Raw genomic sequence first — 12,625 nt, forward strand, 5'->3', positions numbered from 1 at the left:
GGTGTACATTGACGCAATTATAGAAAGAGAAACATTGTCATTGTTGACTAAAACAGTAGTGATCCATTAATTGATTTGTCATGGGAGGGAGAGGAAGTTGACTTTGGTTGTGGCAAGTTATTGACTTATGGGTTTTTAGTGTCTCCTTTCAATCTTGTTTGTCTAAGCTAGATGACACATATTAGAACACTATATGTTGGGCTTTCATCAATATTTAAATAGTGGTATGGTCTCAAAGTGAGTCATGTGATGGCCAAGATTATGGAGCCTTCTAGCCTGCTCTAGATTAGCATTCTCATCACTTTAGACGAAACTTCTTGCCTTTGTAAGCATTCCCATAAACAATGTTCTAGAGACTCTAATCCTGAAGAGCACAACCTGCATGTCCAATCATTTCCCCTTTTGTACAACCCAAGTGCCTACATGAAGAGATTTGTGGCCACATAAACATAAGAATGCCTTTATTTTTTCTTCAATCTTTGTGGCCCATAATTGTTTCTAGTATAGTTTCAGGAAATCGTCATCCAATTCTTCCTTGGTCCACTTACTAGAAAGGCCCTCTTGCTCCATGTTCTTGTGTTGTAGAATAATGCGGCCAAGCCTAGACGAATATTGGAAAAACTGAATAGTACCTTTCAGAGTTTTCCATCCTAGTTCCGTTGGATCCCACATCAAGTTCTTCAAGCTTGTATCGTCGAAGATCCAAATTTTAGAACCTACATTGTTTTCGCAACTATTTGGGTCTACTTCCCATTGTTTTTTGCATCTAGTAAGCACTCTATTTGGCATCCATTCCTGGAATTCTACCATTGTTGTATACCTCCCATAATCTGCATTAGCTCGTTTAATGTCCAATATGTCCCCTCTAGCATTGAAGCGGCCCAACCATTTACACCCATCAAAGCCATGTTCTAACACATGAGCTTCCCAAGGATACATCCACATAGAGTTTTTTACATGAGTGTTATCATTTTCTTCCATTTTATATTGCAAATTTCCATTGTGTTACTGAATTCCCTGCTAATACTCCCACCACTTAGCCAATGTGGGCCACCATTGCTTTTCAAGATCTGCCCAAGAAAGTTCCACATCCATTCCCAACATTCTGCCGTTAACATCTGTAATGTTGGGATTCCATAGAAGAGGTTGGTGAGCCCACTCCATGAGAGAGGATGGCTGCCTCCAATGGATTTCCTCCCTGACCCTCCTCCAAGCAGACATGATGGAAAGCATCAGACAGTCTTCAAGCGCTTTGGAAGATTTGAGCTTCATTCCCTATACAAAAAGCCATCTGTTTTCCGGCAACCATTTGCCCCCCCCCCATTCTAGACTTCAATTGTATTTGCATATTCATTGGTTGTCTAACTGTCCATATCATCCTACATTAGTTAATATATTGCTCTTTAAAAATGCATTTTCTTTTCATGTCTTATATAACTTATACATCATCATGGCCATCTGATTGTTTCACAACCACCAAGTGGCTAGCAAATTTCAATTTCAATTTATGTCAATTTTCCTTCCTCTACTTTTTTCTCCCCTCAAATCTAGTAACTTCATTCAATTCAAACGTTTCCATCCATCGTAATATACAATTTAATGAGTATATTTTTGCATTGTGTTTGTAATAATGTAAGAGAGACCGACAACTTCAATTTCCTTGATAGTATACTTGATTGCTCAAATTTGCTAATTTCATTTCCCACCCTTTAGGATGAATATTTGCATATGGATCGATTTGTCCATTCATAGAAAGTCCTACCCATTCTTTAGTAGATTCCTCACTTCACGAATTTATAAGACCCCGAACTTAACAACCTACCCTTATTCTACTCATACTTGGTAGCTTTTGCACACCCACGTATACTTTTGTATATTGAAACATTATAAGAGGAAATCTCATGTTGAGGATAAAACTGCCAAACAATTTTTACAACATATCATATTAGAAGCTTTCAAAGGTGTAAGTGTGCACACCACCTTCATGACAGAACTAAGAAACATAAAGGGATTGTGGAAGGGAAACCCCAAAATAATTGATATGAAACAAAAATTGATTTCATATAATCATATAATTATTTGCAATTAGCCCACTCGAATGAACACATATAACATCATGCATGGCTCTTGTGAGCAAATATGAGCCTTGCATGGAGCTCGCCATGCTATAGGAAGTTGTAAAATATCCATCCTGAAGTGATATTCATATACTAGTCGTATATGAGTCAATCAAGGTCAAAATAGATCACTCTTTAAACATTTATTAAAGAAATTTGTTGAAATGAAAAGGTGTATAAACAAGCCACTTCATGGTGTTGGAATGCAAGTATATGTACCAATGTGATCTTTAGAATGGTGAAACTTGATATGTAAAAGTGTAGGTATCAACCCACATATCACATATGTACGTTTATATAAACCAAGTGTTGCGAAAAGCTATGCACATTGATGAGGTAAATAAGGCTCTTGTTAGAATATGTATAAATGGAAATCAAGCATGTTCAATGAAATACAAGGACATTAAACACTTGAGCAAGTGGTAGGGAGCTATGAGCTGTGGCACTTTAGTAGAATTGCCTGCCTAGACATCTACACCTATCATTGTATGACGGGAGTTGGATTGCAGACATTGATGGCGTACTTCAACATAGCACAAAGAATACAAAAGGCAAAAAATAGGTCGATCATGTTGGTTGCAAAATTTAAACACGTAAAACACCAATGATAAAATACAAGAGGAAAAACACATGGATCGTGTAGGTTGCAAAATTTATACATGGAAACATCAATGAAAAAAAACAAAGATCTGTGTTGGGATTATATTGCAAAGAGAAATAGCATTATACATAGCATACATATATATATATATAAAGGTGTGGTTCCATGTTAAGCCCGAGGGTGGTAATTTGGAACTCAATAAATGGACTTCCTTCAAGAATAGTAGCAAACATTACAAAGAGGACTGGTAGCACTTTCATATCCAAACACATTGACATAACATAAATAGAGTTAAAGTACTGAATAAATAAGGCATCTTCAAGAATGAGAACACCGACATATCCAAACGCCTACATAGAATATATATATATATAGATCTCGAGAGAGAGAGGATTAGGACCAACAATTGGATGAATGCTTTTGTTTAGGCACTTTGGCAAGTGGCCTTGCAGGAGGTGGCACAATCATACTTGCAGGCCGACATCCATCCGCCGCCACCATAGCCGCCGCCACCTTTGCCGTAACCACCGCCTCCGCTGCCGTAACCTCCGCCGCCGTTACCGTAACCACCACCGCCGCTACCGTAACCACCGCCTCCGTTACCGTAACCACCACCGCCGCTACCGTAACCGCCGCCGCCTTTGCCATAACCTCCACCGCCGCTACCGTAGCCTCCACCCCCTTTGCCATAACCGCCACCGCCGTATCCCTTGCCAAAGCTGCCGCCGCCAAAGCCATAACCGCCACCCTTTCCATAGCCACCGCCGCCTCCGTATCCCTTGCCGCCGCCACCATAACCGCCGCCACCGTATCCGGGTCCATATCCGCCGCCACCACCGTATCCCTTGCCTTTACCGTATCCACCGTATCCTCCACCGCCGTACCCGCCGCCGGATCCGTAACCGTAGCCTTTACCTTTATTGAATCCGAACCCAAAGTGGTAGCCGGGCCCGTAGCCGGAGCCGGAGCCGTAGCCCGATCCCGAACCGTAACCCGATCCTGAACCGTAACCCGAGCCGTAGCTCGCTTGGGTGCATGCGAGTGGGCACGAGAGGCGGGCATTGGCACATGTTTTGGTGTTGGCCGTGGTGGCCTTGCAAATGGCGTACTCCTTGGGGGGTGTTACTAGTGGGGTCTTGGTTTTCTCGGCCACGGCCAACTCTTGTTGGGTGGGAAGCACGACGAACACATTGTGGTCCTCGAAGCTAGCCACAGGTATCTTGGTGTGCTTGTTGTGGTGGTGATGATGCTTCCCATGGGTGCTAGCCTCTACATTAGAGCCCACTAGGAAGATGAGTAGTAGTAGTGTGATGGGCACCATGACTACCTTCATCATGGGTTACAAGTGTTAATAGAGAGAGAGAGAGAGAAAGGTGTTCTCTATGATGTCCCATGGGACATTGGTTCTAGCTTTATAGACATGAAGGGAGGTTGATATTAAACCAAGTCTCTCGTGGGTTGTTGAAGTAGGTGCCTTTTCCTTTGTCCTCTCATTTAATGCTGCTTCCCCTATCAATCTTTTTGCAATCAATGTTATTAGGAGAAGACGAAAAGTAACAGTTTTTACTGACATAAACTTCCATTAGACATCTGGCACAAAATACGTATTTGGGACCCTTTAGCATTCGCATTCGAATTCTCAATCATTTTTAGCGTCACTTCTTGAATATCAAGGGCACAATTTTATATTTGTACAAACTAAACCTCGAGTAAGTTTTTTCTAACCTTGTTTGTAATCTTCAGATCAGTGAAGGGGGTATAACATAAAGTTAATAATATATAAAAGCAACTTAAAGGATAAGTACGGAGTATTTTTGGACTTATCAACTCTCTTCTCTAGTAGCAATAGTAGTACAAAATATGACAAGATTTACTTTCCACGTAACGACCTCCTTTACGTGCATTGTCGATACCTCCATATTATGAGGCTTGAACCTTCCCTTGAAAGTGAGGTTTTAACCTAATCATAAAAGGCATAGCATCTCATGACTGTTAATAATTTCACCCAAAAAAGTTAAATCACTTGTTTGCCTTTTGTTTGTGTCTTTTGCCACCGTGGATAAGTAGGAAATGACATATTTTCTTCCATTAACATTTCACACATTAGTAGAAATGGAATTCATATGCTCTCATTTAACATTCTTATTTCTCTCTTTTCTGGACAATGCATTTTTGTTGTTTACATGCGGCGAAAACTTTGCCAATTAAAATGCTACCAAATGTAAATGAAGATAATGGACCCACTTGGTCTCCACCCACTTTCTCGGCGTGTTTAATGCACAAATTGCATTATCGCTTGGCTACAATGGTTGAACTAACAATTTGGTGCAACAATTAGCTGTCAAATATATTCGACTTTTGGTCTCTATTAGAGCTTTCATTATCATAGGCTCTTTCTCCCCTACCCTCGAGGCAATGTACATCTACCTAATTTCAATATATTACTTACCATGTTTTCCCATAGTGATCTAAGAATAAAGCTTGTGCAAAATAACCTTCATGTTGTCCATTTAACCCCAACTTGCTCACTCTTCAAGTACAAATATGTGTTACCCAAGTGTCAATTTGCATTGGGGAATGTTCCCAATAGAACATTCATATAATTCTCTAGTGCCTGACAAGTGTGTCATATCATACCACCGTGACCAGATTCCACCATTCACTTGGTTTTATAATTATCTTTGGTGGTCATAGGTAGTTGCCTACATTATTAGATCAATGGCTACTTTACAGAAGAGAGATGCTCGATGAATATCCAGAGTGTGAGTTTCATCTGAAAGGGAGGTGTCCCCTAATGAATAATTGGGTGTGAATGTCATCTAGAAGAAATTTGTGCCGTAGTGAGGATTATGTTGTGAGTTGACAATATGAAATATTTTATGTGAGCAAAGCTATTAAAGTTTTGCAACGTTCTAGAAAATATGTCGAACATGGTAGAGTATGTTACAATTTGCTATAATATCTTTCTTGTCTATGAAACTTTTATTTAGCATATGCACATGTAATATTTGATATCAATCTGATATAGGGCATATGTGAACAAGTGAATGCATTCTATGTACATGAACTATATAGTCAACAAACTTCATCTGACATGTGTATTTGTTTTAGCCACCGTTATGTTTTACTCAATGTGATGAGTGGTGCAATTAATGTGTCAAAAGTATGGAAATTCTACCTTACTTGTTCTTGTGACTTGGAGACACTAGAACGTATCATGATCTCATATCAAATTCCAAAAGATTGAGGAAACATTTATTCTATTGAATTATGTTGCTACACATTGTTGAGCTTTATGCATATAGCCCTGCATGTCAATATATCAACTTAGAAATCCTAGGACGCAAGCCTTCTTATCGATTTAGTGATCAAGTTTAGGATCCTCTAACACTCTTTAAAAGCCACATAATTTGCGTCTAGATCTTCCGGATTTAAATATCCAAAAGAACATGATTGCCACTAGTTAAGTGCATTCTCTACCTAAACGTTAGGAGTCTTTATGTTTTTGCTCTTTATGAATATTACATAAAAAGGTTTGGCAACGTTCTTGAATCTATCAAGTGGCAAGTTTATAGGTATATGTACTTTAGTTATGGTTGATATACAACACTTCATCACTATACAATGATGGATGGGGTGATCGTGATGTGCTTTTATTATGTCAAGGGAAACATTTAGAATGAGTATAAGGTACGTTAGTATGAGACATTATGTGCATAGTACAAATTAAGTGCGTGTGGGGAGAGATGAAATTGAAAAACAATTACGTTGATAAAGATGAAGACAACATTTGTATAATTAAACAATCATCATGGACAATTGAGATAGTGATAGTACTTGCACTATTGTCCTTTAGGTGTAGGATTCAATGTACTAGATTCTATCCAATATATCGTTGCGAGGTTGTGTAAATTTTCTCTCAACCATCTACACTGGCTCAAGACACTATGAACGTGATGATCGAGGACACAAATTGCATTATGATAAGATGTCTCCACCATTTAGATTGCATGGATCAACTCGTAATTGCACCCTCTTGAGTAAAACGAGCTATATTAGGGAGGGGATTGAGTCTAGGTTGTTGTTCAATGAGAAGGGCATGTGATAGTTTTGGGGTGACATGGAGGAGGGTTGGGTAAGATGGAAGAAGGAGAAGAGATTCTTTTCATGTTGTAGGGGTGGTAGGAGAAAGGTACATATCTCCAAAAGATACATGAATTCAACACTAGTCTTGCACCCTCTTGTGTTGGTTCTATGTCGTGTCAAGCTATCTAAATGTTGTAATTACTTAAGGTTTCAGTAAGGTTTATAACGAGGTGAGGTGCACACATACATGCTTTCTTGCTTGAACATCATCAAATAATCCCATTCTTTGAAATTGAGGGGTTGATGGTTGTTCCACAATATTGCTGACCTTGACCACCAATCACGATGTTGTTTGTTGGCCACATAGAGGAACAACACGCTACCCACAAAGAAGGTATGTCTACAACCCCAAGGGAGGATATGTGCATTGTATCCCTTTTAGAGCTCTCAAGAAAATATGAAATGTCGTAGACTTATGAATGGGGATTTTCAATTGCACGGAGGAGATAAGTGAATGTGAGCATGGAGGTTCATCATCGTCTAGTTCAAATCTTGGTGGAAACTGAGGTGGGGTGGAATGACGAGGGTGGCCTAGGAAGGTACTACGGATAGTTGAGGGAAGCCAATAGTTGGGATTGGGATTGGGATTAGAGTTGGGGTGGGGTGGGGTGTCATGGGCTGAGGTAAGATTAGTTGGAAGGTTGTTGTAAACATTGAATGCCTTCTAGAGGTAATGACATATCTTGCATGTAGTGTGTTATTATACCATTGTTGAAGCGTGGCATAGTGTGTGAAGATTTAGGCGGGGTTACACCTATAGGTGTGGTATACAATCGGGAACCTTGTGTCGATCATCATCATATAGTCATGTAAATATGACAATTGGAGAGGAGTTGTGACTGAGAGTCAAGTTGACACTAGTGAATTTTTATTGGTTCTTGCTCATCATAATCTTCACCATCATTTGTTGTGTTGGTGATAACATTATCACAATTGAGTTCTCAAGCCAAAAAAGCTTTTTGAAAATGTCATTGTTGTGGAAGGACCACCACTCTTTTACATTCTCACGAGTTAGGTAAGTCATTTAGGATTAGACACATATATCTACTGATCATCTGTTCATGTCGATTCGAAAAGGCGGTTCGATACATCCCCTAAAGTTGAGCATGGTAAAAACAACTTTTCGTTACTAACATGGAGACAAAAATCTAGCTATATACAGGCTAGTCCTTCCGGATGGTAACATGGCCATAGAAAATTCTGTTTCACTTTCGCAAGATTGCTCATTAAGCAAATCTGAAAAGTGTTCCTCCTAATTCTGATCCACGCGTTTCCATATCTACAACGGATTGGAGGAAATCTCAATTCTCTACTGACTTCCCCAAAGCAGAACATTCCCTCGAGAACTTGTACTGTTGGTTCTAATTCCTTTCATTTTTTTAAATTTTCCCATCGCTGGGAGAGATAGAGAATCTAGGTAGCTTCACTATCCATTTCTTAAACCAAAATTTGAACTTAAATTGTTTAATTTTCGTAAAAGGTTAAAATCGTTCCCTGCATAATAAACATAGAGACCGGTACTAGACGATGGGCATTATAAAAACACCAAATTTTCTGTCATATTTTTTTTTAGTTCATTCTATAACATTCTCTCAAAGGTTTCCAAATTTTCGATAGTTGTTTTGACAAATGTCTTCTTCTTCGTAGCTTCATTATGTGGTGAGGTCTCCAAGTGTCAATGCGGCCCCGACTAATGTAGAGGATTTCACTTGGTAGTCAATGCACCTTCTCCGGTGGGATTAGGGGTGTAGTAGAGGGTCTCTTGCTTGGTAGTCAAACTTTGATTTCCGGATAGTTGAGTAGTGTGGTACGAGGGTTTTGCTTGGTACTCGATGTGTGTCATCATTTGAGCCAAAGTTCATGACCTTGATATTGAAGTTTCAACTCGGGTTTGGGGTATGAGATATTGATTAAATGTTGTTTGGATGTGTAAATTATTGTTCTTGAAGCTAGGTGGCTTGAATAAAATAATCAATTTATGAGGTTCTCTTGTTCCCACTTTTCTCCTTCGCTCCCGTGGGCGTTAGTTAGAAAGACCATTGTGGAACCAAGATAGGTTTTTTTGTTCTTTATTTGACCCCCAACAACATGTTGGATAGGGTTAGAAAGAACCCAAGATAGGTTTTTTTGTTCTCTCTTTCACCCCCAAGCTACATGTTGGAACCAGGATAGTTAAACAAGTCTAGAGTGGAATATGATAGTATAGTTTGGAACATGCAATAATGTGGTTATTCCTTGTAGATGTAGACAACTTCTCATAACGGTAACAAAGTACTTAGACCTCACATTTGAGGTTGAAAATCTAGATTTTTCTTAGGTTGTAGAAAGTACTTCCCACATTATCTCATTCACAAAGAGTACCCCACTCAAGGTGTTATCACCACTCCAAGAGGCTACAACAAGATTTAACACTCAAGCTCTTTGATATATTCATGGAACTTGAAATATGGCTAAGAGACTACGACAAGATTAGCATTCAAGCTCTTTGATATACTCCTGGAACATGAAATATGGCTAAATAATATCATATTTTCATGCTACGACAAGATTAGCATTCAAGCTCTTTAGTATACTCATGGAATATGAAATAAAGCAAACATTTTAAAAGAATATAAAAAAGACCAAGATAATAAAATAAAAGCGGCACAAATTAATGTTAAGATATGATAGTGCATAATAAATATATATGATACTCCATAAAAATAACAACAGAAATAAATGTTGAGATATGATACGTCTAGCATTACAAAACACAATATCTACAATAACTCAAATATTCTAACAAAATCTGCAATAACACAATATCCTATATGATAAACCAATATAATAGATTATTTGTTTAAAAAAGGTACACCATCATCTCTCTTATGATTGCAAACACACTAGATCACCTCTTGAGTCTCTACATCAAGGGAAGGAAATATAACCTCCTCATGTCTACCAAGTTTGGTGAGCATGTCCTCCTCAACATCAAAAGCTTCCATAAGAATTTCGATTGGAATATTGCAATACACAGAATTACGGCCGGCTAAGAAAGTGAAGGATGCCCTGAAACATTCCATTATTAGGAAACTCTTAAAACAAGGGATTCAAAGAGTGTCAAACAAAGATGTGCACATATGTGATCACTTACATATCAGAAGTAAGGATGCTAACCCACTCAAGTCCTTCAATGTCGGCAACTATGAGGGAGGGGTAGAATTGAGGTATTAATAACAATGCACCTTCTTGGATGTGTTGGTCAAGCACATTCTGCCCATCATAAGAGGCAACTTGGATACACCCACTACCCCTCAACACATAAAGGATATGATGAGCATTGTGAGAAAATGATGGCGCCCACATAGAATCCTACAAAATAGTGAAGATCAAAATGTTTGGCATACCACATGTTAAAAAGGTGCATGTGTCTTTGGAAAGATATTATAAACATTTCAAATAAATGGTTGGTGATAATAATAATAATACTCACCCCCATGAGGGATACATGCCCCACGCTAAACCCCACATGATGAAGTATAGGAAACTTCTGGTTATTGATAAGATGAAACCAACCACCACCTTCAACAACGTGGTCAAATTGTTCTCTATGAATGTTGTATGTAAATTCCATGGAGGATGTATGTATGCATGGACATGGACAATCAATGTCATTAATGCAAGCCTCTGTTGTGTTAGGGATCATAACTTTGGAGGGTAACAATGATGATTTTTGTACTGTAACTTGGTTTTTCATGAGATGTTCATGGAATTGGACCCGTTGTCGCACCTTAATAATTCCGGCTTCTCCTTGTCGTTGAAGTAGAGATTCTAAGAAGCTTTCCTCCACACCCCAAACTGATGCCAACACATCACGACTAAAGCCATGCAAAAAGGATCCAAAACCATAATTTTCTTTCGTATGATGACCTTCGTGGCTTGAATCAAAAGAAGCCTTGCCATGACCACCAACCAAACCAAAGTGCTATTCCTCACATTTGAGGAGAAAGTGAGTATTACAATATAACTTATGATACACATAAAAGTGTACAATTTAAGTCAAATTACAAAATTGATTTACCTGTACACTGTACTGTTGATCAACTCCCAAGTTAGTGTCCTCGACGCATAATACACGATGTTGATCATCTCCATCGTTGTACCACCAAAAGGTCACACCCTTGGGTATAGCAATCACATCTCCTCTCTCGACCCTTCGCACGTAGGTTTGCCAAACTCGAGACTGGATGGAAGATTCAAGTTTGCTATGGATTGAAGAATATTTTGGTGCAATTGCACCCATTACACCTCGTCCTATATATTGATAAAAAACGTCAAATCCAAATTGAATGATTAAAAGACAATTATTATTAATGCCAAAAGTTATAAACAACACAACATCAGACCACATGTGATTACACAATGTAGACCATGATTATGAAATATAGATTAACCTTGCATTACGAACGCAATTGAATTTGTGTTCGTATATTGTGGCAACAATAGGGCATCAGGCTCGAGCTCCAGGCAACCCACAGACAATTGGGTGGTGCCCATTTCCTCCCAAGAACGAATTCTCCCACCCTCTGACACCAACACATCAAATGGCTTGCCCAAGTCAAGTTGAATCTTGTGCTCCTCATCTAAGTCAAGAGTGGTGCCTCTAACAATCACCATGAATGTCATGATGATGAGATTGAGCGATAGAAGACTTACAACAACATTACGAGAAGCCATTCTTTCAAGCTCTTCAAAAATGTATCAGAGATAGATTATTTTTATTCATGTTTTGGTCTTGTAAGTATTCAATGTTTTTATATAATAGCTATATTGTGATGAGTATTACTTTTTGGAAACTCATCATCGCATGCACGATCCACAATTTAGAACATGGCGCCACGTGTCTCTCTCTAGTAACGTGGTTCCTTCTCTTTGACTCATTTCTCTATACAATACCTTTTATTTAAGGTTGGATGAGGCATATGGTATATCACATATTCTCTCGTTCACGTTCGAGAAAATTAGTTATTCATACTTCCATATGAACGTGGACATGGATTTGATCGAATTTATCAACTTTCTTGTTTGATATATTAAGACTTCCATCTGAACATGAACATGGACACATATTTGATCGAATTTATCAATTTTCTTGTTCAAGTGGCTAGCGATATTTCTTGCCATTCATGCCTTTTAATTCATGCAAACTTGGTAAAATTAGTAATGAAACATCAAACACTATCCTCACAATGTACTCTCAAGTGTGTTGTTTGAATATACATCATTCTTTCCGTCGGTTGGACCTCATGTGTGATGATAATTTAAAGACTTGGTTATTCTGAACAATATGTATATTATCGTAAAAAGCTTCCTTGAAATCAGCCTATAAACAGAGGTGTAAATAGAACCAATAAGACACATGAGCTTTGGTTGATAGGAGAAAATGTGAAAGTACTCTTTTAATAAAGAGTAAATAAAAACTCAACATATTGGTATATATTGTGGGATGCACAACACATGCACACTGCAATATAATTAAATACCCAAAAATATAATGTACCTCATCCTTGTAACAAATTAGGAAATTTTAGATGGTCCTGAAACTTTGGATCTTTCATGCCTTCATTGGCATACATCCCTTCATGAATCATCACAAAGACACATACCCACTTGAAAAATGCCCTTCAAGGTTAGTATGCTAGTATTATATGCATGTCCTTGATAAGATGCACCACGAGGCTTGGTCACATTACTTACATGGCATTCATTAAGTTAATCCCAT

The 12,625-nt window shown here is 38.5% G+C and overlaps 1 protein-coding gene across 1 annotated transcript; it reads right to left on the reverse strand.

The window, feature by feature from the left end:
- Positions 1-9,720: 9,720 nt before the first annotated feature.
- On the reverse strand, positions 9,721-11,582 carry LOC147863806 (glutelin type-B 2-like). The gene is made up of 5 exons (XM_087319956.1): positions 11,298-11,582; positions 10,925-11,157; positions 10,337-10,828; positions 9,998-10,215; positions 9,721-9,912 (listed from the first exon to the last, which is right to left on the reverse strand). The coding sequence occupies exons 1-5, from the start codon at positions 11,578-11,580 to the stop codon at positions 9,747-9,749; spliced, it is 1,392 nt and encodes a 463-aa protein (XP_087176082.1). The 5' UTR covers positions 11,581-11,582; the 3' UTR covers positions 9,721-9,746.
- Positions 11,583-12,625: the final 1,043 nt, after the last annotated feature.

Source organism: Azolla caroliniana, unplaced genomic scaffold (genome assembly GCF_043228905.1).
Source record: "Azolla caroliniana isolate FFs.n. ecotype wild unplaced genomic scaffold, voAzoCaro1.0.p SCAF_5, whole genome shotgun sequence".
Taxonomy (NCBI): Eukaryota; Viridiplantae; Streptophyta; class Polypodiopsida; order Salviniales; family Salviniaceae; genus Azolla; species Azolla caroliniana.

Excerpts from the sequence above, each read along its gene's own strand:
- LOC147863806 (XM_087319956.1), bottom strand. The coding sequence starts at position 11,580 with ATGGCTTCTCGTAATGTTGTTGTAAGTCTTCTATCGCTCAATCTCATC. Across the intron at positions 11,158-11,297 it reads AATTGCGTTCGTAATGCAAG|GACGAGGTGTAATGGGTGCA; the intron begins GTTAATCTATAT and ends ATCAATATATAG. Across the intron at positions 10,216-10,336 it reads GGCATGTATCCCTCATGGGG|GATTCTATGTGGGCGCCATC; the intron begins GTGAGTATTATT and ends ACTATTTTGTAG.